Source organism: Sporobolomyces salmoneus, assembly GCF_050403485.1.
Source record: "Sporobolomyces salmoneus JCM6883 DNA, S_salmoneus_JCM6883_v1_ctg2, whole genome shotgun sequence".
In the NCBI taxonomy this organism is placed as follows: Eukaryota; Fungi; Basidiomycota; class Microbotryomycetes; order Sporidiobolales; family Sporidiobolaceae; genus Sporobolomyces; species Sporobolomyces salmoneus.
In genome coordinates, this window is record NW_027481161.1 from 544,146 (window position 1) to 569,453 (window position 25,308).

The window sequence follows — 25,308 nt, forward strand, 5'->3', positions numbered from 1 at the left end:
CACCTTTCGCTTCTTCGCTCTGTCCCTTTCATTCGATTTCTTCGACACTATCTAGGCGCGTCACCGAGATTCAGCAGATCTTCAGATACTTGCACCTAGCCAGCAGCAACCGCTTCGCCCTAGAACAGCCTCGAACCTCCTTCATCTCTTTCAACTTCTCGACCCCCAGACGACGCGCAACCGAGCAGATCATTGTCTCGAAGCCCTATGACCGGTGAGTCTCCTTCTGCATTTGACGACTACCCCGTATGCTGACGATTCGGGGTTCAAGCAACAATGTCGTCTTCATCGCGTTTCCTCCTCTCCTCCCTCTCTCGACCGCTTGCAAGCACCTCAAAATCAACCTACACACCTTCATCAGTTCCCTATACGACAGCATCGACTCCCTTGAGAAACCCATCGGAAGATTCGCATGGATCGAAACTCGCATCCGCCTCGACGAGCAAGAGACTGAGACCTCGAGACCGATTACAATTTATCGAAGCATCCGAGCAAAAGACGGACGATCCAACCTCTCCTCCTTCAGCCGATTCGTCTGGTTCGCCTCCTAATTCTCCTGGACTTCCCCCTCTCGCTTCAACATCTTCTCCCTCTTCCTCCTCTTCCTCAGCGAGCTCATCAAGTAATCCAGATCCGTCCCCTCACGACGGTTCAATTATCCTCGACCCGCCTTATTCAGGTCTTCCACCTCTTCATACTCACCCGTTCCATCTCCCGCGAATTCCATTCTCGACTCATCGACTCATTCGACAACTGGAGAGACAGGAAGTACCTCGAGGGACTGCCGAGGTCCTGAGTGGGTTGACAAAAAAACTGATTCTGAGAGAGGAGGAGAGAGTGAGGGATGATTTACTGAGTAAACAAGATTTGGAGAATGTGCGTATCGTTCCTTCTCGCTCAGTTGCGTCCCAACTGATTCGAGGAAGAGCCGATATGTACAGGAAGCGTACCTCTTCTCGGCAGCCCTGAACGAACTCAAAACTGGTTCTCAAGTGAAATCACGGAACGATTCGATCACCCTCAAATCCCTCACTGCTTCATTACAGCGCGAATCGGATAGTGTCGAACAAAAGATGAAGGAGGATATGCAGAGGTTACAGAGTGATATTCAGTTGGAAATGAATGCGAGGAAGGAGGAAACGGGAACGGAGTTGCAAGGGTTGGAAATGAAAATTATGGTTCGTTCGACGGGATGATCTTACCCATCGAGCTCACAAGGAGAGTGCTGACGGTATTTCTTTGTCGAAGAACAGGATTTGAACAGTAAATTCACGATTCTGTTGGGAGAAGTGAGGACGGAAATCGAAGCGACGAAATGGATCTCGACTCGTAAGAGTCCTTCTTCCGGCTCTCTCCCCCTTCCGCAGCTGACACAACATTCGCGACTGCGTCCAGGTCGAGTAATGACAGCGATCGTGATCGTCGTCGTTTCCGTCGTCGGTTGGTTCGCTTCGGTCCCTTCCTCCTCTTCTAAAACACCCGAAGCCGTCACCTCCTTACCTTCTATCGAAGAACTCGGAGTAAAACCTGATCTGCACGAGGACGAAGCGGCCGCCGTGCAGGGAGGTCCTCCCGGGAGTGGTTGGAGTTTCTGGGGATCAGGGACAACGCCAGCGGCTCCGACATTGAATGCGCAAGCGGGAGGGAAGAGAGTTGGGGAACAGGAGCAATAGAGATCATAGGGAGAGCTTATCAGAATGTTGTAACCAGTAATAGCGAGTCGGTCAGCGCTTCGTTTGCGAAAATGCTCCGCTTTTGGCACAAATTTTTGGTGAACCTCTTTCGAGCCGCAGACCGCAGTCTACATACTCGTCCTGCCGACCTTGAGCGCTGCAGAATGTCGCGAATCGAGTGATCGAGTTTCGGAACAAACTTCGGGGAAATTGTTCTCCTTTGACTCTATTTCTCAACCACACCTCTGTACGTTCGCTAGCTCGCACAGGACCTCAGGAAACCTCTCAGTTTTACTAGCAGTCCGTCAAACCGGCGGTAGAGGCCCTCGATCGGACACCACAGATTCTCATCAAACTATTCTGTAATATCTCGACTAACTCGCGCTCTCTCATCTCCGCGACCCGCAGATTGAACCGGCAAGATGGCTATGCAAGCACTTCGAGAAGCCGGTAAGAATTTGAGGATTGGAATGATTGCCGGTGATGGAATCGGTCGTCAAGTCCTTCCCGTTAGTTCTCTCCCTCCCTCTCCCCCTCCGAGCCCCTGATCAGGAGCTAGATCTCACGAAGAACTTATCACGAATGTAGGCCGCTCAACGAGTTCTCGAAAACACTCCCGGAATCCCCAAACCTTCCTTCATCAATCTCGACGCCGGATTCGAGCACTTCCAAAAGACCGGTACCGCCCTCCCTCCTGCTACCGTCGAAACCCTCAAGAAGGAATGTACCGGTGCGATGTTCGGAGCCGTTTCCTCGCCGAGTCATAAAGTTGCGGGATACAGTTCTCCCATCGTTGCATTGAGGAAGGAGATGGATTTGTACGCGAACGTGAGACCGGTCAAGAGTGTCGAAGGACATGATCAAAGAATGGTCGATATGACGATCGTTAGGGAGAACACTGAGTGCTTGGTACGCTTTCCCTTTTTCTCTGCTCAGATTCGCTTGTTTCGAGCTGATCACCTCGTTTCTCCGCACCTCGTTAGTATGTCAAACAAGAAACGATTGAAGATACCCCTGCTGGTCGAGTCGCTCGAGCAACCCGTCAAATCTCTGAACGAGCTTCGACCCGTATCGGTCGTATGGCGATGGAGATCGCCCTCGCCGCTGCCGAAGTAAAGAAACAACGAGGTGGATCTTACGGATGGACTGTACGTGACACCGTTCGAATGGCCGTCTCTTTAACAACAGCTTATTGATGGTCATGTTGCGTTCTCAGGGAGGACCCGAAGTTACGATCGTTCACAAATCGAATGTCCTTTCGATCACGGATGGACTTTTCCGCGAATCCGTTCGTGCCGTTGCCGCTGAGTACCCTAACGTTAACGTCAATGAACAAATCGTCGATTCTCTCGTCTACCGGTGAGCACCTCTCTCCCTTGTTCTCTCTCGCTCGTCATAAATACTGACGACGATCCCGGATGATGTGATAGACTCTTCCGTGAACCCGAGAAGCTCTCGACTCTCGTTTGCCCGAACCTTTACGGTGACATCGTCTCGTGAGTCACTCATCTTGTCTCGTTCCGCTGTTCAAGCTCACCTCGTTCCTCGATCCCAGTGACGGTGCCGCCGCTCTCGTCGGATCTCTTGGACTCGTCCCCTCCGTCAACGTCGGAGATTCCTTCATCATGGGTTCGTGTACAATCGACTTCATTCAGTTCTTCCCTCGACTGACTGTAGTTTTTGCCTTCGAGCAGGTGAACCCGTTCACGGTTCCGCCCCAGACATCGCCGACCGCGTCCCTTCTATCGCGAACCCGATCGCTTCGATCCGTTCGGCCGCGCTCATGCTCGAATTCATGGGTTACGTTGAACCCGCCGCGAGGATCTACGACGCCGTCGACCAGGTCATTCGGGAGGGTAAAGTCACGCCTGATTTGGGAGGAAAGATGAGCACCGATGAGGTTACGGACGCTGTACTCAAGGGATTGTGAAGAGTTTCCAGCAATTGCGGTGACGGTGAGAATGAAAAAGCGCTTAGAGCGCATATTTAGTCTGACAGAGAGCACTGAGGATTGGAACTGGGTCAAGCAGGAGAAGTGAGCTTGATCTCGCGCGATGGAACTCAACACACGAGGAAGCGTAACTGCTGCACATTTTCCCGCTCGGTAACGCTCGTCGAGCGTCGTCGTTTCACCTCAGATTTCCACTAGAGTGGGATGAGCTGGACAGCTTCGTTCGATTTGTGATGATTGCAGGCCGTGATGTGAGAACAAGGACAAGCTGGTGGCTTAGAGGACAAAAATGCGACTCAAAGGAACTAGTCAAGGTTCAACGACGTCTGCTAGTACGGAACCAGAGGATCGACTGCACACCGTAAGGCCTCATCAGTATCTCTCTTTGTTCCATTAAGTCGAAGGCAGAGGCTAGAGGCTTACGGAAAGGTCGTTAATTTGCCAAGCGGCGACTAGGTCGACTGCCCTTTCATTTTGATTCATCACGAAAATGGGCAGATCCCCTTCATGCCGCGGACGTTTCGCATCTACTTCTCTTTGAGTGTCGACGTCAACTTTCAAGAACTTGAGGTCGCGAACTTCCGCGTGTGTGTACTTGTCGGCAATATCCTGATAAACGAGTCCAAGCTCGTGGCTGGAAGAAACGAACAAATCAGCAGGCGGTAGGCGAGCGCGAGCCAGAGCCGGGTCAAGGTAAAGCTCACCAGGCAGAGTGACTGTCGGGACAAGCGAGCAGGAGTCAGTACTCAGAGCTCAGAGTGACAGAGGAATCGGATTCACTTTTTCTTGTAAAACATGACGACGGCGATTGCAGCGTCATAACCCCATTCGTCGAAGTCTGCATCCTTCCCTATAGCCTCTTTGAAGATCTCGAAAGAGGTGATCTCGGTGATAGACATGGTTTACTCGTCGTGCGTCGGTTGGAGTGATGCGGAGAACGCTGTGCAGAGAGTTGTTCACAGGTGTGCTGAGCTGGGAAGAGAGTCGTCAGCTTGATGGGCGCTTGGCGTGTGGTCGTTGGTGAAGGACTTACGTGACTGTAGATGGACGAAAGGGAGAGGGAGAATCCACGAAGTAAGTATCCTCGACGTCTGAACTTCTAGCTTCCATCGCGAGTGACTTTAGAGTTCAGGATTCGTCACCATCCAAGCTTACGAGCGCGACTGTTTGAGCTTGCCATGCGTTTATTTGTGCGAGACCTGGCGATCTCTTATCTTGAGCACGGGCTTCCCCGTAACAATACTCGGAAGACACTACTCGACACTCGTAGCTTTGATTGCGCCAGGCAATGTGAGAAGAATGATGGAGCACTACTGTGCGGATTCGAAAGCCTAGGTACAAAATGAGGAGAGAGAAAACCGGAAAGTTACGCAGAATTCTTCGAGACTTCCTCGACGAGGTCCTACGACGACCGCAAAGAAGCAATGTTCAACATTGTACTATGACAGTCGAGCTCACAGTTCAGGAGAGGGGGAACTCACGTAGAGTTCACGAGGCTTTTTCCCATCGTATCTGCTGATCACCTCACCATTCTTGAAGATCAAGAATGTAGGCAACCTTCGGATTGTATGTTCCTCCGCAACCTTGTCGTGGTCATAAAAGTTACAGTTGAAGAACTCTAGGTTGTCGATTGAGTCGGAGAGACTTTCGAATGTATTCGCAAACCGTTCACTGCGGGAAGCGAGAGTGTACGTTGGAATAAGCGAGGTAAGGTGCGAGTGAGGGACAAAGTGACACTCACGCTTGATCGTCACTGCCAAAAGGACTGAGGAAAAGGTGGGGTTAGCTAAGGAACGAGGTGAGGGAGGAGGAAAGAGGTGCGATTCACTCGGGTTTGTAAAGATGAATGATGCTGACGTTACTTTTCGATCTGATAGACCTAAAAGTGTCGATGGAGTCGATCACTGTGACAGTGATCTTGTTCTAATGCGCGAGAGGTGGTGTTGAGATCGAGAAAGAGCTTCTGACGAGTTCCGCAGAGTTTGGGAGAGTGCTGTCAGGAAGAGAGGGTATCAGCTTAGAGGCAGCTAGGGTTTCATAGTCGGCAGTGGTTGTAATACGTACAGATCTGGATGGGAGGAAAGGGGAAAGGTGATCCAACGTTGTCGACCTAAAACTTCTAGCTCCTCATTGAGTTTGAATTTCGTCATCATTCGACGTCAGTCCCGAGGCCCAGTGACCTTAGCTCCACAGTACTCCAGAGTGTATGCGAGTGAAGTGCCACCGCATATTACTGTAGAACGAATCTCGCACTCCGTCCGTCGTCGTGACTCGTCCCGAATCGAGGCTTTCTCGTAAACACCTACCGCGTCGTCCAGGTCCTTCGTACATCCACGATTCCAATCAAGCTCTCGTTGAACCTGAGAATGGATCGAGGGGAAAATGAGGCGGCAAGAGTAGCGAGGGACGAAAAGTTTGCGGAAACGGAAACGAACTCCGGGTGATTCTCGTCCGCGTTCAAGCCAATTCGACCGGTCCAGGACGACGGAGCTACATGTCGCCTTCGATAGTTCTGAGTGGTTAGAACGCGGAATGTTGGCACAGAAGAGAGCAGCAAGGAGGAAGAAGAACTGCACCCGAACAGCAGAATGTACCAGAAGCTTCAGTGCGTATCATACGCTGCTGCTTGTTGATCGTCAGAATTGCATAGTGGTATAGGATACAACGTGAAAGCATTGGCTGAAGCGAGTCGAGGAGCGACTGTCGCGATGAAAGAACGAAGCGCGAGCAAGATAGCGCTCGCCGGCGAAGGCGCTACCGAGCAGAGAGGTCGAGTAGCTCCTCTGCTGGGCATGATGAGCTCCGGCAGATGGTTTCGCGAGCTCGAAGTGAAGGGTCGTCGATCAAGGAAGTTTTGGTGAGCTCTTTCTCCCTCATCTCCCATCTCGACCCCTCTAGAAATGTCCAAGAACGCTGCAGCAGGAGCAGCACAAATCGTCCGGTACGCTCCCCTCTTCCCTCCGCTTCTCCCGAAACTTTCTCTCATTCTTGATCTAATTCCCTCGATTGCTCCTCTTCACCTCTCTCTGGCAACAGACTGGTAGTCCCCGCAGGTAAAGCAACTGCTGCGCCTCCCGTCGGACCCGCCCTCGGAGCACGAGGAGTCAAATCTATCGATTTCGTGAAAGATTTCAATGGTCCGTCTCGCCTTCTCCTCCTCCTCCTCCCCATGCTCTTACTGACTCCCTCTGTACTTCATGAGTAGCTCGTACTGCCAACCTGACACCCGGAACTCCCACTCCCGTCCTAATCACGATTCAACCCGATCGAACTTTCACTTTTATCACGAAATCTCCTCCAACTTCCTACCTGATCAAACAAGCCGCCGGGGTCGAACTCGGTTCAGGAGAAACGGGTCGTCCGAACGTACCTCCCGCGGGAACACTGAGTTTGAAACATGTTTACGAGATTGCGAGGATTAAACAGAGGGATGAGAGCTTGAAGGGAGTCGGGTTGGAGAGTATCGCGAGGAGCGTAGTGGGGAGTTGCAAGAGTGCGGGTGTGGAGGTCGTTCCCTAGGACTGCATACGGAAGGAGGAGAGGGAGTATAGGGTTGACATGTATTGTATTCCTTTTCGCAACTGGTTCTCTCGCTCGCTCGTTTGCGTTCCGTGCTCTTCCATCTCGTCGAGATGACGCAACCCATTCACAAGTTCCGGTGCGAGTCCAGATGCTATCCTGGTATGAGATTGATTGCTCATGATCCTTTACTAATCTCCAATTCCTCCAACCTAAACTCCGTCCATTCATTCAAGAACCCCTTTGCGAGCCAGCCTCCATCCTCTCCTTCTCCCTCTTCGCTCTCTCTCAACACCTCTCCCTTCTCTCCCGCTCCTGCTCCTTCTCCTTCTTCCGCTTTCGTTGGAGGAACGACCTTGAATACCTGATCGAGAGCGTCCAGTTTGATCGAACCGAACCCTATTGTGAGAGTCGAACCGGTTTGTGGAGAGATCAAAGGGAGGGTAGAACCGAGTTTACCGGCGGGTCGAGGGGCGCGTTTACTAGGTGCGGATGTTAGAGGAATTAGAGATGAACCAGGCGGAGGGGTCGGGTAAAGTTTCGGTGAGGGGATGAGGGATGCTGAAGAGGAGGGAGAGAGAGAGGGCATGAACGAAGTCGGAACTCTATACACAGCACGGCGAGTCAGTGACACTTTGTGAAGAACGAGAGGACAGTTGGAATAAGCTCACTCTTCCCCTTCTCTGAACAATCTAACCCCAACCCCTCGCTTCCGCACGACACCCTTAAAGTACGTCCTCGCCGTCAGTTCCTGGCCTACGTAACAACCCTTCTTGTAATCTACTCCTTGCATCAATTCGAGGTTCGCTTCGAGTGGTAGAGCAGGGAAGTCGGATGGGTTTTCTGGGACCGAGTAGAGGAGACGATGGAGATGGTAGTGAGAGGGAGTAACGGGCTGGAAGAGCTCGGAGGGAACTACGAGCGATGGAAAAAGAAAATTGTCAGATTAACGATTTTGCCGAGCGTTCGGAGGAGAGCAGCGATTAGAACGTACGATCGAGTTCATCCTTCTTCTTAACGTATCTCCACCCCATCCCAGGTACTCTCGAATCCCGCTCAATTCCCTTCTGACTATCTAACCATTCCTCTCCCTTTTTCACGTCGTCTTTCTCGACCCCTTCTTCCAGATTCCTCCAGACCTGCACGACCTGCCAATCTTGTTCTATTTCTTTCGCTAGTTTCAACTTGGAGCGGAGAACGTGTCGTTTGAGGTAGGAACGAATGAGGGAGGATTGCGAAGAAGGATGATCGAGGAAGTAAGACGGTAGTGAGGGGTCCGAAGGCGAAGGGTGCGAGTGAAGGAATATATCAGACATGTATCTACCCTGAAACTCGCGAATCTATCAGCTCAAACTGAACAGAGAGCAAGAGAGAGAGAGGGGCAGCTCACATCAGCTTGCAATAATCCAGCGTAGAGCAACGATCCTCCTTTTGCTGCCTCATCAGACGATTGCTTGATCTTCCTCACATCGTTCGATACCAATCCTTGTAAGAATTTCGTCGAATCTCTACCTTGAATCGAGAGGAGAGAACGAGTAGAATCGAGTGGGGTGAACAAGAACGGTTTGATTCCTTTCCCAGTCGAGTAGGCTCTTCTCAGTGGTATCAGTCTAGTCGTCGTTGACCGAATCATCCTTTGTCGTCGTCGTAGTTGAAGTGAGAAGTCAAACCCGATCCCGAATTCTTTTGATCTTCTTTACCCTCCTCCACCTCCCGATCAGCAACCGAGAATGTCCTGTTCAGGTATCCGCGAAGCACTAGGGAATTGTATCCTCCAGTCCGACTGCGTCCTTCGATCGAACCCGCCAAGAACTCCTCAGGATTGTTTAAAGAATCATGTCGAAGAGTTACCCGAGGAGTGTCAGTTGTTGAGGAAGAGTTTCTTCGAATGCAAGAAGGGAATGGTCTGTCCACACTCTTCGAACCCGCAATCGAGACCAAGCTGATTCTAAGGAGTTGACGACACACAGTTGGATATGAGGTAATCTCATCTCTCTCTCTCTTCGTTCCGCTCTCTCGGAGACCCTGTGTCCGTTGCTGATCGTAAAAGTGAAACAGGAAACGATTCAGAGGGAACGAACCAGCTCAGTTCAAGACTACGGGCAAAGAAGGACTCGGAGAAGGAACGAAACTATGAGCGACTACCGCTCTTTCGCTCTCGCAGACAGATCGGAACATATACCCTTAGTGATAGGAGATAGGATACGGCGTCATTTTGAGAGTTATACGGAAAGGGAAGAGCTCGAAAACGCCTGTTCACCTCGAGTATCTTTTTGATCTCTCGCCACACCTCTGGGTGATGGGAAGAAAGGGGACGCAAGGTGAATGGTCGTTTTCGAGCTCTTCGTTCTGTTATCCTTGAGACGAGCACTGTGCGGGAAGGAAGGAAGGAAGGATAATACCACCACTTGTAGCAATATTTTTCTTCGTTTATCTCGCAACTCAAGAACTCAACTCTCCACGACGGTGACCAAGACAGACAGAGAGTCGACTAAGCGTAGTATGACATTACTTCTCTTCCAAAGCTCTATGTACCAGTTCCTTCAGCACCGGCGCGACGACTTTCCTCGTCGCTTTCGTATTCCCTTGTTGCCAAACCTTCCATCTCTCCCATTCTACTCCCTCGTCTGTCTCCCCCTGATCGACATCTCCATAGTTCTTCGCTTCCTTCCATTTCCCCAACTCGAGCACTTCTTCCCCCTCCAACCCTTCAAACACGACATCGAACCGTCTCTCATTCGTCAAAACCAACAATTCCCTCCTATGTTTCCCTTCCTCTCCCGTTTTCTTCTTGATATGAGTATAACTCGTCAACACTCCACATAACTTCAACCCTCTCTCCCTCATCCACGCTCTCACATCCTCCAACAACCCAGAAACTTCGCTTCCTTCTTCGAATTTATCCAGCCAAACGTTGAATCCGAGAGGAACCGTACTCAAACCGTATTTGATCCCTTCCGTCGAGTCGGTGATGTATTCTTTGTAGTCACGTCGAAGGAGGTCCCATCCATTCATCCACGAAACGTCTTCTTTCAAATCTGATAATTTCTCTCCTCTCAACTTCAAACCTTGCATCACTTCCTCCTCTGACAACGTTCCGACCTCCCCTCCTCCTCCTTCTCCTGGTGTTGGATTCGAGAATGACGAGTAAGGTATTAAACGGGAGACGGCTTCGAGATCTTGAGGAGTCGCTTTCCCTCCCTTTTGAATCGGTTTCAATCTCGTATCGATCAATACTGAACTGATCAACAGATCCGCCAGACCCCTCGGCACATCCTTCTCCTTTTTATTCTCGGTGGTGGCGGTGGTAGGGAGGAAATGATTCACGACGAGAGAAGAACAAGATCCAATGAGGGAAATGATTCGTGGATTCGCTGAGAGGTGTTGTTCTTCGTCGACATGATGATCTATGATCGCCAGAACCCTTCCGTCGTCTTCTGTAGGCGTTGTAGAAGTCCTGAAGGCGGGAAGGAGGGAATTATGGTCGACTAGAACGAATTTCGATTCGAGAGTAGAAGGGGAAGATAAATCGTCGATTGTTAGAAGGGAAGCTGGGGAGATGGAGGAAAGGTCAAGGGACTCGAGATTCTCTGGTCGGAGGTAGAAATCGGATCGGGGGGTGAGTTGCAGTGGGATGTACGAGGCAGAGGAGGGAGAGGAGGATCGGGAAGCGAAGTAGGAATAGGCGATTGAGGAGGCGAGGGAATCGAGGTCTACCACGCAGGACGATCAGGGGACCAGTTCAGTAACGCCATGAGAGAGTGGAGAAGGGGATGGACGTACCTCCGGCTTCGTTACCCATGACAATGATCCAGTTCTTTGAATTCCCATTTTCGAAATCCTCCAGAAACATCTTCCTCTTCTCTGCAAGTTCCCGGTCGAGCTCACTCAGAGCAGTTGTTGTATTCGTTGTCGTTGCCATCGAGCTGGGAGAGGGGATGGTAGCGTTGAAGTGGGGAGGGAGGAGCTGATCCGAATTCGAGGAGATAGAGTCGAGGAAAGAGACGGAACCGAGGAGAAGGAATGATAAGAGGGAGAGTAAGAGCCACAACGAATCCCAAAGTGAACGTTCCAGCGTGTCTTGCAGTCGAATCGATAGTGGAAATCAAGAGGAGAGAGACGAAACGGAACTCTCTTCTTGCTCATCAACCACTCACTAGCTAATCAGTCATGTCTCTCGAAGAAATCTCTAACGATCTCGCCGCTACCCAACTTACGGACCAAGCCTCGCCTCTCGGTCGTCAAGAACTCAAGGCCCGAAAAGGTTCGTCCCTCCCATCTTCATCTATCTCCTTCTCCTCGACTTGCGGGCTGATCTCCTGTCGTAGGATGGCTTAGCTCTTAGCAAGCTCGGTCTCAAGAAGATCGAGGGTGTCTCGAGGGTCGTCATGAAGCGTCCTAAGGGCGTACGTTTCAGTCGCTCATCAGTAGCTTCCTCTCACTCGAGCTGACTGTGATTTCCTGATCGTACGACATAGGTTCTCTTTGCGATCTCCAACCCCGAGGTCTTCAAATCGTACGTCCTCTCCCTTCCTCCTCTCTCCTTCCTCCCTCGCTAACTCTCTCTGCAACTCGTTCTGCGTGTAGTCCCGGATCTGAATGCTACATCGTTTTCGGAGAAGGTAAAAACGAAGATGCCGTTGCTGGTTTCCCTCCTCTCCAACCCGCGGCTCAACAACAACAATCTGGCGCCAACACGATCAACGAATCGGAGAGTCGTCAAGCTGCTGAAGCCGCTCGTCAAGCGAAACAAGCAAAGGCGTTGGCCGAGGCTAGGGGGGAGAAACAACCGGAAGCGAAGGGTGGAGATGTCGATGAGAACGATAGTGAGTCGTTTGCAATATCTTTTGGCTTGGTCTACAGGGCGTAGCTGATCTGGTATTGACCTGCGACTCGTAGTCAACCTCGTGGTCTCGCAAGCCAACTGCTCTCGAGAGAAAGGTCAGTCTCGCTGGGTTCACTCTTCGGTGTGCGCATCGCGGTCGGTACTGACATATCGTTTCCACACAGCTATTCAAGCGATCCAATCGGCTGATGGTGATATCGTTCAAGCTATCATGGACGCTTCCAAGGCTTAGAAGGTGTAACAGTATCTTTGCAGCGATTCATTGAACCTCGAAAAAAATTCGCAATATCGAAATAATCTCTTTGGAACCTCTCATCGAATCACTATAGTAGTCTTCACTAGCGTGAGAACAGTTTGAGGCGCGAAGGGTCTTGCGATTCCGGAACAGACTGACAAGGGTAAATTCCAACTATGAACAAACCAACGAAAACTCCAGATCCAGGTGATCAACATCAAACAGAGAATTCCTCTTTTCTACCCGAAAGGTTTCACGACACGAGGAGGTTCCAGCGACGACGGCATCTTGAAGACGGGCCACTCGTAGACGACGGGGAACAGGAACGGTTGCGGTGAGCCAGAGGAGGACCGAGTTGGAAGTTGAAAAGGATTCCATTGGTTCGAGTCGATTCCGTCGTCCCGTTCGATCTCCTTCGGATCTCCTTCAACAGCTGCTTGTTCGTGATCAATTTGGGGTCTCCTCGTCTTCCGTTTCGCTCGCATGCGAGGTTGGATTTGCACTTGAATAGGTTTTTGTTTTTGTTTCTTCGAACGAGAACGTCGTTTTTTCCTCCTCCTTTTTGATGAATCGCTCGTTGTGGTCGACGAGTCTTCTGCGGAGGTCTCTAGTTGGAGGAAGTCGCAAGCGAGGGGGGCAGATGCCGGAGAGGGTGGAAGGACAGTGAAATTTGGCGCAGAGGATTCAGAGATGATGTTGTCGGCGGCAATGAGGGACACGGCAGGAAACGAGGAGGGTTGAGGTTCTATACAAAAAGGGAAGAAAAGCAGGTTAGCGCCGAGGACGTTTCCGCGAGAAAGCAGAATTGAGCTTGCCTTCTTCTTGCACGTCGTTGTCTTCGAGGTCCGCCTCTTCCCGCCTTTTCCCCTTTTCGACCTTGGTGTATCGTAGTTTCGACACTTCTGCGAGGGCGTCAGGCTCCTTTTTGACACACGGGACGAGGTCGTAAGGGGTCGAGTCCAAGTACTCCATTTTCGCAGCTACGAGCTGTTCTTTTTCGAGTCTATTCGCGTCCGATCCGAGATCAGCGTCGGGTACGACATTTACGATTACAGCAGAAGATTCAACTCGCAAAGGAGGATCATTCGTTTCGTTTTCACGGAAGAGCCGAGGTTTAACCTCTTCTAACGTTTCGTTTTCGACTTCACTCGCGGCGAGCTTAGCTCTGAGCCTTTCGAGTTTGTCCAGCTTGTGCTGTTCCAATGCGAGCCGTAAACGGTCTCTGTAATCGGCTTCTTTCTTCTCGTTTCCGCGGCCAGCCGGAGTCAAAAGACCAAAACCGGGGCGCTGATGCAGAGGAACTCTATCGAGTCTTGACACAGAATCAGATGAGACTGGTTGAGCAGAAGTATAATCTTGGCGATCGAGTTTGCGTCTTGCGTGAAAGTAATTCGCACTGTCGACGGGAGGAGAACGAAAGAGCGTCAGTTTTCTGGTCTTTGTTGTGTGCGCGAGCCTGGGAGGAGCGTGAGAGAAGGAGGGAGGTACTCACACCTGAGTTGAAGTCTGCATTCGTCGGGCCATTGGCGGGCAGTCAAGCCAGCGAGGAGAAAGAAAGTCGTACGAAGACAGAAAAGAGTCCAAAACTTCCGAAAATGAGTTGAAAAGAAGAAGCAAGGACAAAGGGGAGAGCCGTGCACCAAAGATACAAATCAGGAAGGAAGAGACAACGAGGGGTAGTTGCTGCTTTTTATACCTCTCTCTCGAGCTTGGACCTCGAGGGAGTTGACACGTGGCTGTCCTCGTGACCAGATTCGACCGGTGTCACTGTCTTGCCGCCAGACGCAGATCAATCCTGTGCAGAGAAGCTGAGCACATAAGCAGAAGGACGCACAACGAAACAGGAAGAACGACGGAAACGGAAAGATCGAGGAGAAGAGGAAGTATCGAGGTCGATGTCCCTTTTTCAGCTCCCCTCCGACCGCTACCGTTCTCATACGAAGGAGTAGAGACTCCAGAGCGACAGGCTATAGCCTCACGAGGTGTTGGGAAACGCTCGAGCGAGAATTGAGCATAGACGTCACGTGACTTTGGTTCTCACCGCGTTTTCAAGTCGAGAAGTTTTCCTCTCTTCTCTTCACCCATCTCGACCTCTCGCTCGCACCCTCGACACGCGTACATTCATCACAACACAGTACAGTCGACACAAGAGTGTAACTCCGTCGTTCCTGCCTGAGAAAGCCTCGAGCACTTTACGCGTTCGAACGTGATCATCTCACATCTTTCCATTTTCTCGCCCAGACTCTACATCGTTCGAGATGTCAGACATGGCACAAGATGGAATGTCCACCTCTCCTACCGTACCCACCTCTACCGAACCCCCAACTCCGAAAAGTTTCGCGTCGACTGGGATCACTCGACCTTCACTTTCGAATCAGACGACGACAGCACGCGTGATTCGACGATACGGCAAGCAACAGAAAGTAGTCGAGGAGGAACCGGTTACTGAAGAGGGAAACGGGAAATCCCTCGCAAGGGAATCGACATCGGTCATTCCAGAGACGGATCCAGTAGATGAGATGGAGATGGAGACGGAACGAAATGTAGGAGGAATAGAGGTGAATTCGAGCTCGCAAGTCGATTCGAGCGAACCTCGATCGACGAGTCCAACTTCGGAAGAGGGCGAGAAGGAGGACGAGGCAACGGGGAGGAAGGAGAATCGACGACCAGTCAACGATCTACTTGGGAACCTCAGCGACGACTCATCAGAAGACGAAGACACTCGAGAAGGAGGAGGAATCGACGATTTCTTTGCGAAACACGGAAATCTCGCAGATCAACTCAAAGCGGTCGACGACGAGATCGATACACGAGCCGAAGAATCGCCAGCTCGACCTCGCAAGGCTCTCGAACCTCCAACTTCTTCCTCTCTCCCGACTCTGACCGATTCCGACGCCGTCTCGTCTCAACCTAATCCCGCTGCCTCGACTCGCCTGTTGAACTCGACAGAAGACGAAGACGAGGAGACTCAAGCGGTTGTCGCCCCTTCCGCTCGACTTCACATCAAGAAGAAGCGCGCGATTGTCGATTCGGAAGATGAAGACAGCGAAAACGAGGCAAACAAAACGATTCAAGCTCGTCGCCTGTCCACCTCGCCAGCTCGTTCACCCACTCTCGAACCTTCTTCCGACCGCGAAGGCGACCTCGGTATCTCTTCACCCGTTCGGATCGCTCCTTCACTTCCCGCTACGTCAAAGGAACGACTATTCGAATTGGCCGCGAGAAAGAAGAAGAATCAACCTCCTACGCCTCCGCCACCTCCTCCTCGTAAGGAAAGAGATCCTACGTCTGATGCCATCGAAGACGCGAGCAGTGAGGACGAATCGAGAAAGAAGAGAAAATCGAAGAAATCGTCCGGAAAGCCAAAAGTCAAGGTACGCACTCGCTCTTGTTCCGCTTGCACTCTTCCTGTTACTCACAGTGTCAATTCGGTCTCCACTACAGGGGCTTTCGAAGAAGGAGCAAGCCGAAATGAACAAAATGACCGCTCAGCTCGCTCGAGGTAAGTCTTCCCGCTCGATCGCGCGTCCCGTGTTCCTATCTGACCTCGCTTGCACGTGTACGTATAGGACAAGAAGCACGACTCGTACCGGTGACGAAGAACACGTTCAAGGTTACAGACGTTTTGAAGGAATCCCGCTCGAATCGATCGTAAGTGTTCTCTCCTCATTCCCCGTAAGTACTCAAACAAATCGCTGACGAACATCTTCAATCGCACAGTGTCTCTACCGCTCCGCTCGTACCTACCTCTTCCGACGAGATTATCACCACTTCTTCCCCTCGAAGCAAAATCTTGCAACCTTCCGCAAAAGCACTCGGCAAACAACGTCAACATTCCCCGATCGAGCTCTCCGACAACGAACCTACCCCTCAAGCATCACGGGACGGGAGAAAACTCGTCAAAGCTCCGACTGCGCCTTGGGGATCGAAGAAATACGCTCAGACATCAGCTCCTACGAAACCCTCTGACGACGAAGACAGCGACGACGACCTACTCAGTCTCGACCAAGTACTTGCGAAAGAGAAGGAGGAGAAACAGAAGAAGGCGGAACGGGAGAGAGAGAAGCTGGAGAAACAGCGAGCGAGAGAAGAGATGATCAAAGCTGCTCGAGCGAAAGCTAGAGCAAAGTCGAACTCGGATTCAGACTCGGACATCGAGATTGAAGGCGCTCCGGTATTCTCCAAGACTACCCGACAAACAACAACACACTCTCGCTCGACTCCAGTTCCCGGTACTCAACTTCGACACGTCCTAACCGATTTCGCTCGAGTCAACCCTTCTCACGACGAAGTAGACCCTTCCGAAAGCCAACTCAGGAATGCCGGTCGAGATTTCGGTTCAAACTTGGATCCCGCTCAACACTACTCGAACAGTCTCCCTTCGAAGAATCGACCCTCTTCGACTGCCTCGAAAGCGAAGCAACCCGTTACGATCAATCAAACGAGTCTGAACCATGTCTTGATGCAGAAGGCTCAACAACAATCGCTTCAAGCTCGACTCAAGAAACAAACCGCTCATCGTCAACAACAGCAACCTGAACAAACGAAGACGGATTCGGATCGAGTTGATTTGACGGGATTGATCGAGAAGAAAAAGAAACAACGAGAGGAAGAGAAGGAGGAAGACGAACGAATCGAGGAGGAGGAGGATTCCGATTACAAAGCAGAATCTGAAGTCGGAGAGGAGGAGGACGCTCAAATGTCCGACGCGAACGAACTGGGAAGTGGATCCGACGTCCCTGATCCTGAACCGAAAGGAGACATCGACTTTGAAGAAGGAGAATTCAATAGCGACGGAGAACTCGTCATGCCCGCTTCTTCTCAAAACTCGGATCGATTGGGTCACCGAAACGATCTCGCTGCTCAAAGTCAAGAAGAAGAGGACGAAGAGGATGTCTTACCTGTCGCTCGAAAGGTCAAACCTCGAGTTGTCGTTGACGATGAATCGGAAGAGGAGGAGGAACAAACGAAATCGAGTCTCAATTCGACGGTTCCCACTCCTCTCGCAACGGAAGTCGTACCTGAAGCTCAAGAAGTTGCTCCTGTTCGTATTCAGTTCGGAGACGTGTTCGGCGGAGTGAATGGAGGTGACGACGGAGGAGGATTCTCTCAGTTCTTCAATTCCCAATTCAGTCAAGCAGTTGGAGGTGACAACGACGTAAGTCCCTCCTCTCTCCTTCCTCCTTTCGACTGAGACTGATGTGCTCTATCAACAGGAGGAAGGATTCGCTCGTCCTCGTGATCCGACTCCCGTCGCTCCGACGATGTTTATCGCTGAACCTTTGATCAGTACTGCGGAACGCGCCGCCGACGCTGCTCTCCTCGAAGCTCGTGGTGGAATCCACAAAGTCGATTCGGGAACTCCTCGACAAGCAGCGATTCCCCGTCAATACATCAACAAACAAGGGTCAGTTTCCTCTCTCTCTGCAGTCTCCCCTGTGCGAGAAGATTCTGACGATCGAATGGAATGATAGGTTCATGACTCAAACTCGACCCGTTGGTCTGTTCGCCGATTCGCCATCGTTCTCTCCTCATGAATCTCAACAATTCCCAGCTTCCCTCTCGACCGCTCAAGATTCTCAATCCCAATCCCAATCTCAAGGCTTCACTCAAACTCAGACTCAAGTCAACGCCACTCCCACCCAAGCTCTTCGACACCCGAATCAACTCCGTCGTCAAGCGGCACTGATCCGAACTGAAAGTATCTCTGAAGAGATTCCTGATCCGACCGAAGTCGTTCCGATGCTGCAGGAGGACGACGACGACGAGGAAGAAGAAGAAGAAGAAGAAGAAGAAGCTGGAGAATCGTTCCCTTCAGCAGCTCAACCTCGTAACGCATTCGAGACTCTTCGAAAAGGTGCCGCAGCAGCAGTTGGACTCGCCTCAATTCCGGAGAAACCGAAACGAGGAAGAAGAGAAACGAACGCTTTCATTCAAGACCAGGCGAATCTCGATTCGGATGAAGAAGGAGCAGATGGAGGAGGATTGAACGCGGCGAGTGAGGACGAAGATGAGACGGGACACGACGAGGAACTCACGGAACTCGTGAATAACGAGGCGATTTCGGAGGAACTTCAGGCGGTTCAAGACGCAAAGGCTCAGGAACTTTTCCGGTACGTTCACTCTTTCTACCCGAAACTCCCACAGTGCGCTCACCTGTGATATGTCGATGGATGCTCAGGGAGGAAGGCGACAAACGAGATGCTGCCGAATTGAAACGAGCTCAAGCCGTCGCCGATGGTAAACTTCGAAACAAACGAGCAGCGTATGACCTCGGCGACGATGATTTCGATGACGAGTGGAAGAAACAAGAACATCGAGAGAAGAAACAACGAACTGATCACCTGACGACCGCTCAACTTCGTCAGTCTTCTTTCTCCCCGTTGACTACACACTGTTGAGACTATCGAGAGCTGACACATCCTCTTGACGCGTTTTCTCTCTACAGTCGAACATCCGGAAACGAAATCGTTCGGAAAACAAATCCAATCGACCTCGATCGCGAAATACAACGAAGATTTGTTCGAACCTTCACAAGCTAACGAATACGAACTGAACGAAGAAGACGAAATGGAGGACGAATCTTACCTCGAGAGTCAAGATCCGTTCGGTGGTGAACCCGTCCCGAAAGTGAAAACGAGTTATGCAGATGCTCGACTCGAAGCTGTTCAAAGACAGGTTAGTCTCCTCTTTTCTTTCTCCCTCGCCCACTTCGCGCGCAGTACACTGAAGAAACTTCAACGTTGATGATGGAGCAGAAGGAGATCGAGGAAGAACGACTCAAGGCCGATGAGTTCGATACTCAAGCCTACACGGACGTTCGATACGGATACTCGAGTTCTCCCATCGCGAACTACAAGACGAACAATCGGATTCAAGCTGCTGCCTCAAAGCCGTCTGTCCCGAGAGCTCAGAAAGATGATTTTGATCAAATCGAGGTGAGTTCACCCCTCTCCCTTCTCTGTCTCCTCTCGTTGTAGGAGTGGAAAAGCTGATGGGTTCGTTCGGTTGCGAGTAGTCTCAATACTCGGTCGTTCGGGCTGAATCGATCAAGATTAGTTATAAAACTGGGGATTCGAGGGAAGAATCCCAAGGAGGAGGAGGAGGTGGAGGGAACGGAGTGTCCGCGGGCGGTCGAAGTGCAGTGTGAGTCACCTTTTCTGTCTCTCACTCAAAAAACAATCACTAACGATATCCTCGTGAGACTTCAGTACGAGTTTCAAAACCGGACCACCATCACGATCCAACTCGACTTCTTCCTCGACTGGCTCATCTTCGAGACGATCGACATCAACAACGAGTCGCAGGACTGACACCCCAGTCACTTCGGCGTTGAGTGGGAAGTCTAGCAAGTTTGGGTTTAGGAAGAATCACGGTTTCGCTTGATTTCTTTCGCTTTCTCTCTCGCTCTCTCTCTCTCTCTATCTCTATTTATACCCAGTTCTTTCGTCTTTCTTCTCTCGGTTGGGTTCTGTTTGTTTCGACTTTTATCTATGCATAGCCTTTTCTCCCTTCTTGCTAGCTGGCATGGCAATCTAAACTATGAATCACTCTCATGCTGCTCCTTCATGCTCGAGATTCTCGGAAATGTTTCTGGGTTGACACGAGTTCCAAGTCAAGAGAGATCAAGAGGGGTGGTACTACAACATTAATACAAGATCAGACGAAGGAGCAGCAATAGTTAGTCGACCGGGAGTTGAAAAAGTCTAGGGTTTTGGAGGTTGCGAGCGAGAGACGAAGTGCGAATAGGCGATGCAGAAGGGAAGAGAAGCAGAGGTCGAGGAGGTGGAAGTCGAAAGTCGCAAGCTTAGAAGAGGGTATCCTGTGAAAAGCGAAAGAGAATATCAGTATCCGAGTCACTCGATCAACAGGAGTAGAAAGGCTCACTTCGTCACGGAGGTATTCTCCGACATCACTGTATCGCACGGATTCGAGTCAGTCTCATTGCGTCGCGGAAAGATAGAATGAGAGGCGAGAAAAGATTTACGCTTGATTGAAAACGATAATCGCTGTAGGATCCGTTTTCCTCGTATCGATCGTACTTCTCGCCGTTACTCCGAATCCCTGTTCAACGACACCCGCATTATCAGTAGCCACTTCTTCCCGACGAGGGATATGAGAGAGAGAAAAGACGAACGAGAGGAATATCGTTCATCGAGTAAACCACAACTCCCTGATGTTCCATAATATCTTCGGTCGTCTTTCCAACATGAGCTTTCACTACGTGGTTACCATAGAGGAAAGGCATTTCTCCGTTCGCCTTGATCCAGACCTGCAAGCACGTCGAGAATCAATGAGAAAAAAACGAAAACTCCCTCAAAATTCAAAATTGAAGCGAGAATTTTGGGCTCACCTTGTGTTTCGCGTACCTCCCCAACAAATCCAACGCAGTAACATGTAACCTAAACTTTTCCGTCTTACTGAATTTCCCCAAACAAACTCCCAAACTGATCAAATTGACTCTCGGTACACTAACGGCTTGACGAATCATCGCTTCTCGAACGTAGTACACTCTGGAGCGGTGGAGACGGAAGACGTGGGGATCTTCGGGGGTATCGACGAGGTGGACGAGGTTAGAACCGAGGTAGTTGGCGAGTTTGGAGAAGAGAGTTTTCGTTTCCGTTTCGGTGAGAGGTCGCATGACTGCACGAGGGGGAGTTGTCAGTTCGTCGGAGCTTGTGGACTGTGGTGAGAGCTTGACTGACTGGATTAGAGCTTGAGGTTGTGTGAAGAGAGCGAATCCGAGAGAAGTTTCTCTCGACTTTTGATGAAGTTGAGATTAAATTCCCTTGTAAATCACCCAGCTCTCTTGACTTAAAGGGAGGCACGTAGACGAGTAGAGTACCCTTTCAGAGCACCAAACAGCCAGTCGTCCAATTTACCAAAAGACGAGTCTCTCGCTCCCTCTCCCGAATCTCTCATCTCTCCACCTCAGACCCTATCGTCAGGATGCATCGCAACTCTTACGACAACGACAACTCTACGTTCTCCCCTCAAGGACGACTCCACCAAGTTCGTGTTCCTCCCTCTCTCTCGCTTCTCTCGAATGACGCGGCTCATCTCTCATCTCTCTACTCTACCCAGGTCGAGTATGCGTTGGAAGCGGTGAAACAAGGTTCTGCATGTGTTGGATTACGTTCCGATACTCATGTGATTCTTCTAGGACTCAAAGTAAATCGTCACCCATCTCATCTCTCCCTTTACACCTCTCTGTCTCTCCCACTGACTCTCTCCCTCGTGACTTGAGTGACGTAGCGTTCAACTGGCGAATTAGCCTCGTACCAAAAGAAGTTGATCCGAATTGACGATCATCTCGGAATCGCGATTGCTGGATTGACCTCGGATGCGAGGGTCTTGTCGAATTTCATGAGGACTCAAGCGATGAGTTCTAGGATGGTTTACAATAGACCTTTACCCGTTAGTAGGATCGTCGGTGCGATCGCGGACAGTGAGTTTCCATCAAACTTTCTCTCCCATTCTTCCTCTCGATTCTCTCTCGTTGAGTGAGCTGACAACTGACTCGAGTGGTGTGTGCGTGTGTAGAGGCACAAATCAATACTCAACATTACGGTCACAGACCTTACGGAGTAGGACTCCTCGTTGCCGGATACGACGTACGTTTCCCATCTCTCTCCCATTTCCCCCTCCTTCTCTTGATTAACCCCTTCTCCACGATTCACAGGATAAAGGTCCTCATCTCTACGAGTTCTCCCCCTCTGGAAACTGTCTCGAATACTACGCCATGTCGATCGGAGCCCGTTCTCAATCCGCAAAAACTTACCTCGAAACTCATTACTCGTCGTTCCCCTCTTCTACGTTGGACGAGTTGATTCGACATGGGTTGAATGCGTTGAGGGATACGTTACAACAGGACAAAGAATTGACGATTGAAAACACCTCGATCGGAATCGTCGGACTTGGTCGACCGCAAGAACCCCAAACGCAATCAGACATAAAGAAAGAGGAAGGAGTTGAGTCGGATGTAGTCAAGATTGAACAACCTAGTGGAACTCCTGCGGCATTGGGGGAACAATTGGCGAGTTTGACGAAGAAGGAACAGGAAGAGTTTTACAAGTTTAGGATTATCGAGGGGGAAGAATTGACGAGGTATTTGGGGTTGATGACGCCCAGAGAAGAAGAAGAGGGAGGTGAACCGACTCAGGAAAGACCGGCGACCGAAGTTGCGGGAGGAGACGCACCGCAGGCGAGTGGAGAGGAAATGCAAACTGATTAGAAGGACCGAATTCTGGACTCTTTCGCAATATGTAAATCAGTCTTCTGTCGATGTCATCGGGCTAGTGAAGTGATGGGGGCCAGTAACCACGAGAGTATTGCGAGGCATCGTGAAAGAAAAGAGAGGAAAAGAAATATGTAGATTCTCCCTCGAAAGCTACAACAACAAATTCGAACAACGACGAGAAATCAGACTGCGACCTAATGATCCTCCTCTTCCGTACCTGGACAGTTTTCCTCCAAGTCCTTCGCATCGTTATACTGACAACCGCAATAGAAACAATAACTAAATCAACAAGAAAGGGGAAAACCTCGTCAGTTGCCGTCGAAACCCCACCCCGTGCGAAGACTTCGACTGAGAGAGCGTGACTAACTTGTAGTGGTGCCTGAGATACGACAAAGTCAAAGCCAACCTCGTCTCGACATCCATCCCGAACCATTCCTCCCTCTCCTCCTTCCTCGTTCCTTCTTCCCTCTTCTCCAATTCCCTCTTCCCTCTTTCCCTCTTCAGCTCTTCCTCTCGTTCTCTCTGTTCCTCATCCTCTGGATCATCAACTACTGTCTCAGACCTCCCTCTCAGGTAATCCAATTCACTCTTTTCTTTCCTCTTCTCGAATTTCTCTGAATCCCCCAATTCCGTCTCCTCCTCACTCTCAACTTCCTTATCGAGTCTCTCGAATAATCGTTTATTCCGAAACTCCCTCTCTTCCCTCTCTAACTCATCCGGATCGAACCACATGACATTCTCTCCCTCCTCAATCCCGTTTCTTCGATCCAATTCCTCGAGAGTACGTCGACAAGATTTCAAGATCCCATAAGCTTTCTTCGAGGTGATCGTTGAACGGATATGAGAGAGAAAGGAGGAGAGGGAAGGGAGGGGAGTCGAATCGATCGTGAATTCACCGGGAGTCGAGGAGGACGCAGGAGAAGGGACGGAGGGAGGTGCGCGTTGAGGGATCCCGAGACCGGTACGACCTAGATAAAACTCAAGGGAGAGAGTTAGAGCGGAAAAGATGGAGAGGGAAGGAAATGGAGGCGTACCAGTTCGAATTTGGAATTTGATTGGTTCGTTCGTTGTCGATTTCAGTCCCTGAGTCGCATTCGTCGATGCTACTGAGGTAGATGTAGAGGTGGAGGGTGTAGAGGGATCGGTTGCAGTTGAAGTAGAGGAGAAAGAAGCTTTTGTGAAACCTTTTGGCGGAGCAGCGAATGAATCTTGAGTTTCTTTCTTGCCCAATGATTCTCCCGGTTTGAATCCCATAGCTCTATACAACTCGAATCATCAGTCATTGCCTCCCGGTGGTTCAGAGGGAGTGGGAGAGACAGACTTCATCATCCTAAACGCTTTATCCTCCCCTTCTCCCTTCCCACCTCCTTCTTGTTCCCGTCTCGCCGCACTCTCTACCAAGTTCCTACTCAACCCGATCTCTCGTTGTTCTTCTTCGAGTTGTTTCCGAGATTTGTTGCGGCCTTTCAATTCGGATGAATGAAGTTTCCGTTTCCGTTTCTCGATGTAACTCAGGTCGGAGGGGTTGGTCGTCGGTACATCGAGCAAGAAGCGGGGGTCATCGAAATCGGGCTCAGAGTCGGACATTCGAAGTGAGTGAGTGAAGGAGATGAAGCGGAAGAGCGTCATCGTGCATCGAGAGTCGCTTCTTCTGCTTCCACCCACTCGAATCGACGTCCTCGCCCTCAGAACAGCTCTAGAGGATGTTCTCCTCCCTACGGACACACCCATCGCTCCTCCCTCGCTCGATCCTGACGAGCAACCTCCGACTTGCAACTCCGTTCTCCTTCTCTCGATCTTACGCATCCCCCTCGCTCTCTCTCGATCAAGACCACTATGCGAACCTCGGCGTGTCCAACTCTGCAACGAGGAAACAAATCAAAGATAAATTCTATGAAGTACGTCGTCCCATCTCTTTACTCATCTCCCATCTCCCCTCTCCCCTCTCCCCTTCTCGTGCCGACTCGTTCGTGTGAGTGGATAGTTATCGAGAAAGTATCATCCCGATGCCCCTTCAACCTCAAGCATGACCCCCGAACAACGCACAGAGAGATTCCAACAAATCTCTCAATCCTACTCGATCCTCTCTGACCCAAACTCTCGAAAATCTTACGACTTGTCTCGTGGGGGTCCTGGGAGTCCATCTCATCGTCGGAGTCGTACTCATGCTGGTTACACGAGAGGGAGCGGAGGGATGGGTTATGCCGCAGGAGGGTATTCAGCTCAAAACAGTGCGAGCGGGAACGAGGAAAGGAGACAGAGTGCGAATTACGCATGGCAACATCCACAACGGGGTCGAGCAGGAGCTGGAGCGAGTCAACGATCGAGTGCAGAGGAAGCGGCACAAGCGAGGGCGGATCCATTCAGTCAGAGAGCGGGGAGAGGGGATGATCATTTAATGAGGTTTGCGAAACGAGCTGCCCGTCTACGTACAACTACGATGGGAGCAGGTACAGCGGGAGGGACAGCGGGGAGAGTGGACGAGCATTATCAAGCTGGTACGGCTGTTTTCGGGAGGAAGAAAGCCGAGGAAGAGAGTAGGTTGATTAATGATTCGAGTACTTTGAGGAGTTCTCAAGTAAGTTTTCTGTGCTCCTTACTGGCTTGAGGAGTGGAGAGAGACTGATAGGATTGGGAGCTTGCGTGAGTAGGTATTGTTCGTGTTTGGATCGGTATTCGTCGTCGCTTGGTTATTTAGTGGTGGGCATGATCGACATGAACAAACAACGACGACGACGAGACGGAGGGTAGCATAGTCGTAATCTATCTCATCGAATCCTCTCTGAGTGGGAACTTCAGGAGAGCAGGGCTGTTGGCGGGGACGAAGCGCGTAAACTCTTGCGG

The 25,308-nt window shown here is 50.8% G+C and overlaps 14 protein-coding genes across 14 annotated transcripts; 8 read left to right on the plus strand and 6 right to left on the minus strand.

Moving 5' to 3' along the window:
* Positions 1–276: 276 nt before the first annotated feature.
* Positions 277–1,673, plus strand: PUT7 (Put7p; the record flags this gene model as incomplete). The annotated part of the gene is made up of 4 exons (XM_076628690.1): positions 277–876; positions 942–1,178; positions 1,254–1,329; positions 1,396–1,673. The coding sequence occupies 4 exons, from the start codon at positions 277–279 to the stop codon at positions 1,671–1,673; spliced, it is 1,191 nt and encodes a 396-aa protein (XP_076491426.1).
* A 422-nt stretch (positions 1,674–2,095) lies between these two features.
* Positions 2,096–3,603, plus strand: LYS12 (homoisocitrate dehydrogenase; the record flags this gene model as incomplete). The annotated part of the gene is made up of 7 exons (XM_076628691.1): positions 2,096–2,182; positions 2,262–2,582; positions 2,657–2,821; positions 2,890–3,032; positions 3,104–3,169; positions 3,229–3,302; positions 3,368–3,603. 7 exons carry the CDS (start codon positions 2,096–2,098, stop codon positions 3,601–3,603), a joined length of 1,092 nt encoding a protein of 363 aa, XP_076491427.1.
* Positions 3,604–4,035: 432 nt separating this feature from the next.
* Positions 4,036–4,523, minus strand: JCM6883_003721 (uncharacterized protein; the record flags this gene model as incomplete). The annotated part of the gene is made up of 3 exons (XM_076628692.1): positions 4,036–4,258; positions 4,329–4,340; positions 4,405–4,523. 3 exons carry the CDS (start codon positions 4,521–4,523, stop codon positions 4,036–4,038), a joined length of 354 nt encoding a protein of 117 aa, XP_076491428.1.
* Positions 4,524–6,524: 2,001 nt separating this feature from the next.
* MRPL19 (mitochondrial 54S ribosomal protein uL11m MRPL19) lies at positions 6,525–7,143 on the plus strand (the record flags this gene model as incomplete). The annotated part of the gene is made up of 3 exons (XM_076628693.1): positions 6,525–6,565; positions 6,661–6,761; positions 6,830–7,143. 3 exons carry the CDS (start codon positions 6,525–6,527, stop codon positions 7,141–7,143), a joined length of 456 nt encoding a protein of 151 aa, XP_076491429.1.
* Positions 7,144–7,321: 178 nt separating this feature from the next.
* Positions 7,322–8,776, minus strand: IBA57 (Iba57p; the record flags this gene model as incomplete). The annotated part of the gene is made up of 4 exons (XM_076628694.1): positions 7,322–7,748; positions 7,815–8,058; positions 8,138–8,468; positions 8,534–8,776. 4 exons carry the CDS (start codon positions 8,774–8,776, stop codon positions 7,322–7,324), a joined length of 1,245 nt encoding a protein of 414 aa, XP_076491430.1.
* Positions 8,777–8,873: 97 nt separating this feature from the next.
* PET191 (Pet191p) lies at positions 8,874–9,280 on the plus strand (the record flags this gene model as incomplete). The annotated part of the gene is made up of 3 exons (XM_076628695.1): positions 8,874–9,047; positions 9,114–9,124; positions 9,202–9,280. 3 exons carry the CDS (start codon positions 8,874–8,876, stop codon positions 9,278–9,280), a joined length of 264 nt encoding a protein of 87 aa, XP_076491431.1.
* Positions 9,281–9,651: 371 nt separating this feature from the next.
* Positions 9,652–11,065, minus strand: JCM6883_003725 (uncharacterized protein; the record flags this gene model as incomplete). The annotated part of the gene is made up of 2 exons (XM_076628696.1): positions 9,652–10,856; positions 10,927–11,065. 2 exons carry the CDS (start codon positions 11,063–11,065, stop codon positions 9,652–9,654), a joined length of 1,344 nt encoding a protein of 447 aa, XP_076491432.1.
* Positions 11,066–11,313: 248 nt separating this feature from the next.
* On the plus strand, positions 11,314–12,221 carry JCM6883_003726 (uncharacterized protein; the record flags this gene model as incomplete). The annotated part of the gene is made up of 6 exons (XM_076628697.1): positions 11,314–11,407; positions 11,482–11,549; positions 11,622–11,659; positions 11,731–11,969; positions 12,043–12,084; positions 12,154–12,221. 6 exons carry the CDS (start codon positions 11,314–11,316, stop codon positions 12,219–12,221), a joined length of 549 nt encoding a protein of 182 aa, XP_076491433.1.
* Positions 12,222–12,463: 242 nt separating this feature from the next.
* JCM6883_003727 (uncharacterized protein) lies at positions 12,464–12,709 on the minus strand (the record flags this gene model as incomplete). The annotated part of the gene is made up of 1 exon (XM_076628698.1): positions 12,464–12,709. The coding sequence occupies one exon, from the start codon at positions 12,707–12,709 to the stop codon at positions 12,464–12,466; it is 246 nt and encodes an 81-aa protein (XP_076491434.1).
* Positions 12,710–14,482: 1,773 nt separating this feature from the next.
* JCM6883_003728 (uncharacterized protein) lies at positions 14,483–19,610 on the plus strand (the record flags this gene model as incomplete). The annotated part of the gene is made up of 11 exons (XM_076628699.1): positions 14,483–15,598; positions 15,669–15,726; positions 15,794–15,875; positions 15,945–17,382; positions 17,441–17,631; positions 17,699–18,337; positions 18,406–18,587; positions 18,673–18,902; positions 18,947–19,162; positions 19,243–19,370; positions 19,436–19,610. The coding sequence occupies 11 exons, from the start codon at positions 14,483–14,485 to the stop codon at positions 19,608–19,610; spliced, it is 4,455 nt and encodes a 1,484-aa protein (XP_076491435.1).
* Positions 19,611–20,031: 421 nt separating this feature from the next.
* On the minus strand, positions 20,032–20,865 carry NIP7 (ribosome biosynthesis protein NIP7; the record flags this gene model as incomplete). Its single annotated transcript, XM_076628700.1, has 5 exons — positions 20,032–20,046; positions 20,112–20,139; positions 20,212–20,288; positions 20,362–20,496; positions 20,578–20,865. 5 exons carry the CDS (start codon positions 20,863–20,865, stop codon positions 20,032–20,034), a joined length of 543 nt encoding a protein of 180 aa, XP_076491436.1.
* A 308-nt stretch (positions 20,866–21,173) lies between these two features.
* On the plus strand, positions 21,174–22,458 carry PRE5 (proteasome core particle subunit alpha 6; the record flags this gene model as incomplete). The annotated part of the gene is made up of 5 exons (XM_076628701.1): positions 21,174–21,236; positions 21,309–21,395; positions 21,480–21,672; positions 21,768–21,838; positions 21,907–22,458. 5 exons carry the CDS (start codon positions 21,174–21,176, stop codon positions 22,456–22,458), a joined length of 966 nt encoding a protein of 321 aa, XP_076491437.1.
* Positions 22,459–22,658: 200 nt separating this feature from the next.
* CMG1 (Cmg1p) lies at positions 22,659–24,051 on the minus strand (the record flags this gene model as incomplete). The annotated part of the gene is made up of 4 exons (XM_076628702.1): positions 22,659–22,743; positions 22,832–23,432; positions 23,499–23,722; positions 23,786–24,051. 4 exons carry the CDS (start codon positions 24,049–24,051, stop codon positions 22,659–22,661), a joined length of 1,176 nt encoding a protein of 391 aa, XP_076491438.1.
* A 116-nt stretch (positions 24,052–24,167) lies between these two features.
* JCM6883_003732 (J domain-containing protein) lies at positions 24,168–25,220 on the plus strand (the record flags this gene model as incomplete). Its single annotated transcript, XM_076628703.1, has 3 exons — positions 24,168–24,362; positions 24,449–25,042; positions 25,116–25,220. The coding sequence occupies 3 exons, from the start codon at positions 24,168–24,170 to the stop codon at positions 25,218–25,220; spliced, it is 894 nt and encodes a 297-aa protein (XP_076491439.1).
* Between the last annotated feature and the right edge of the window lie 88 nt (positions 25,221–25,308).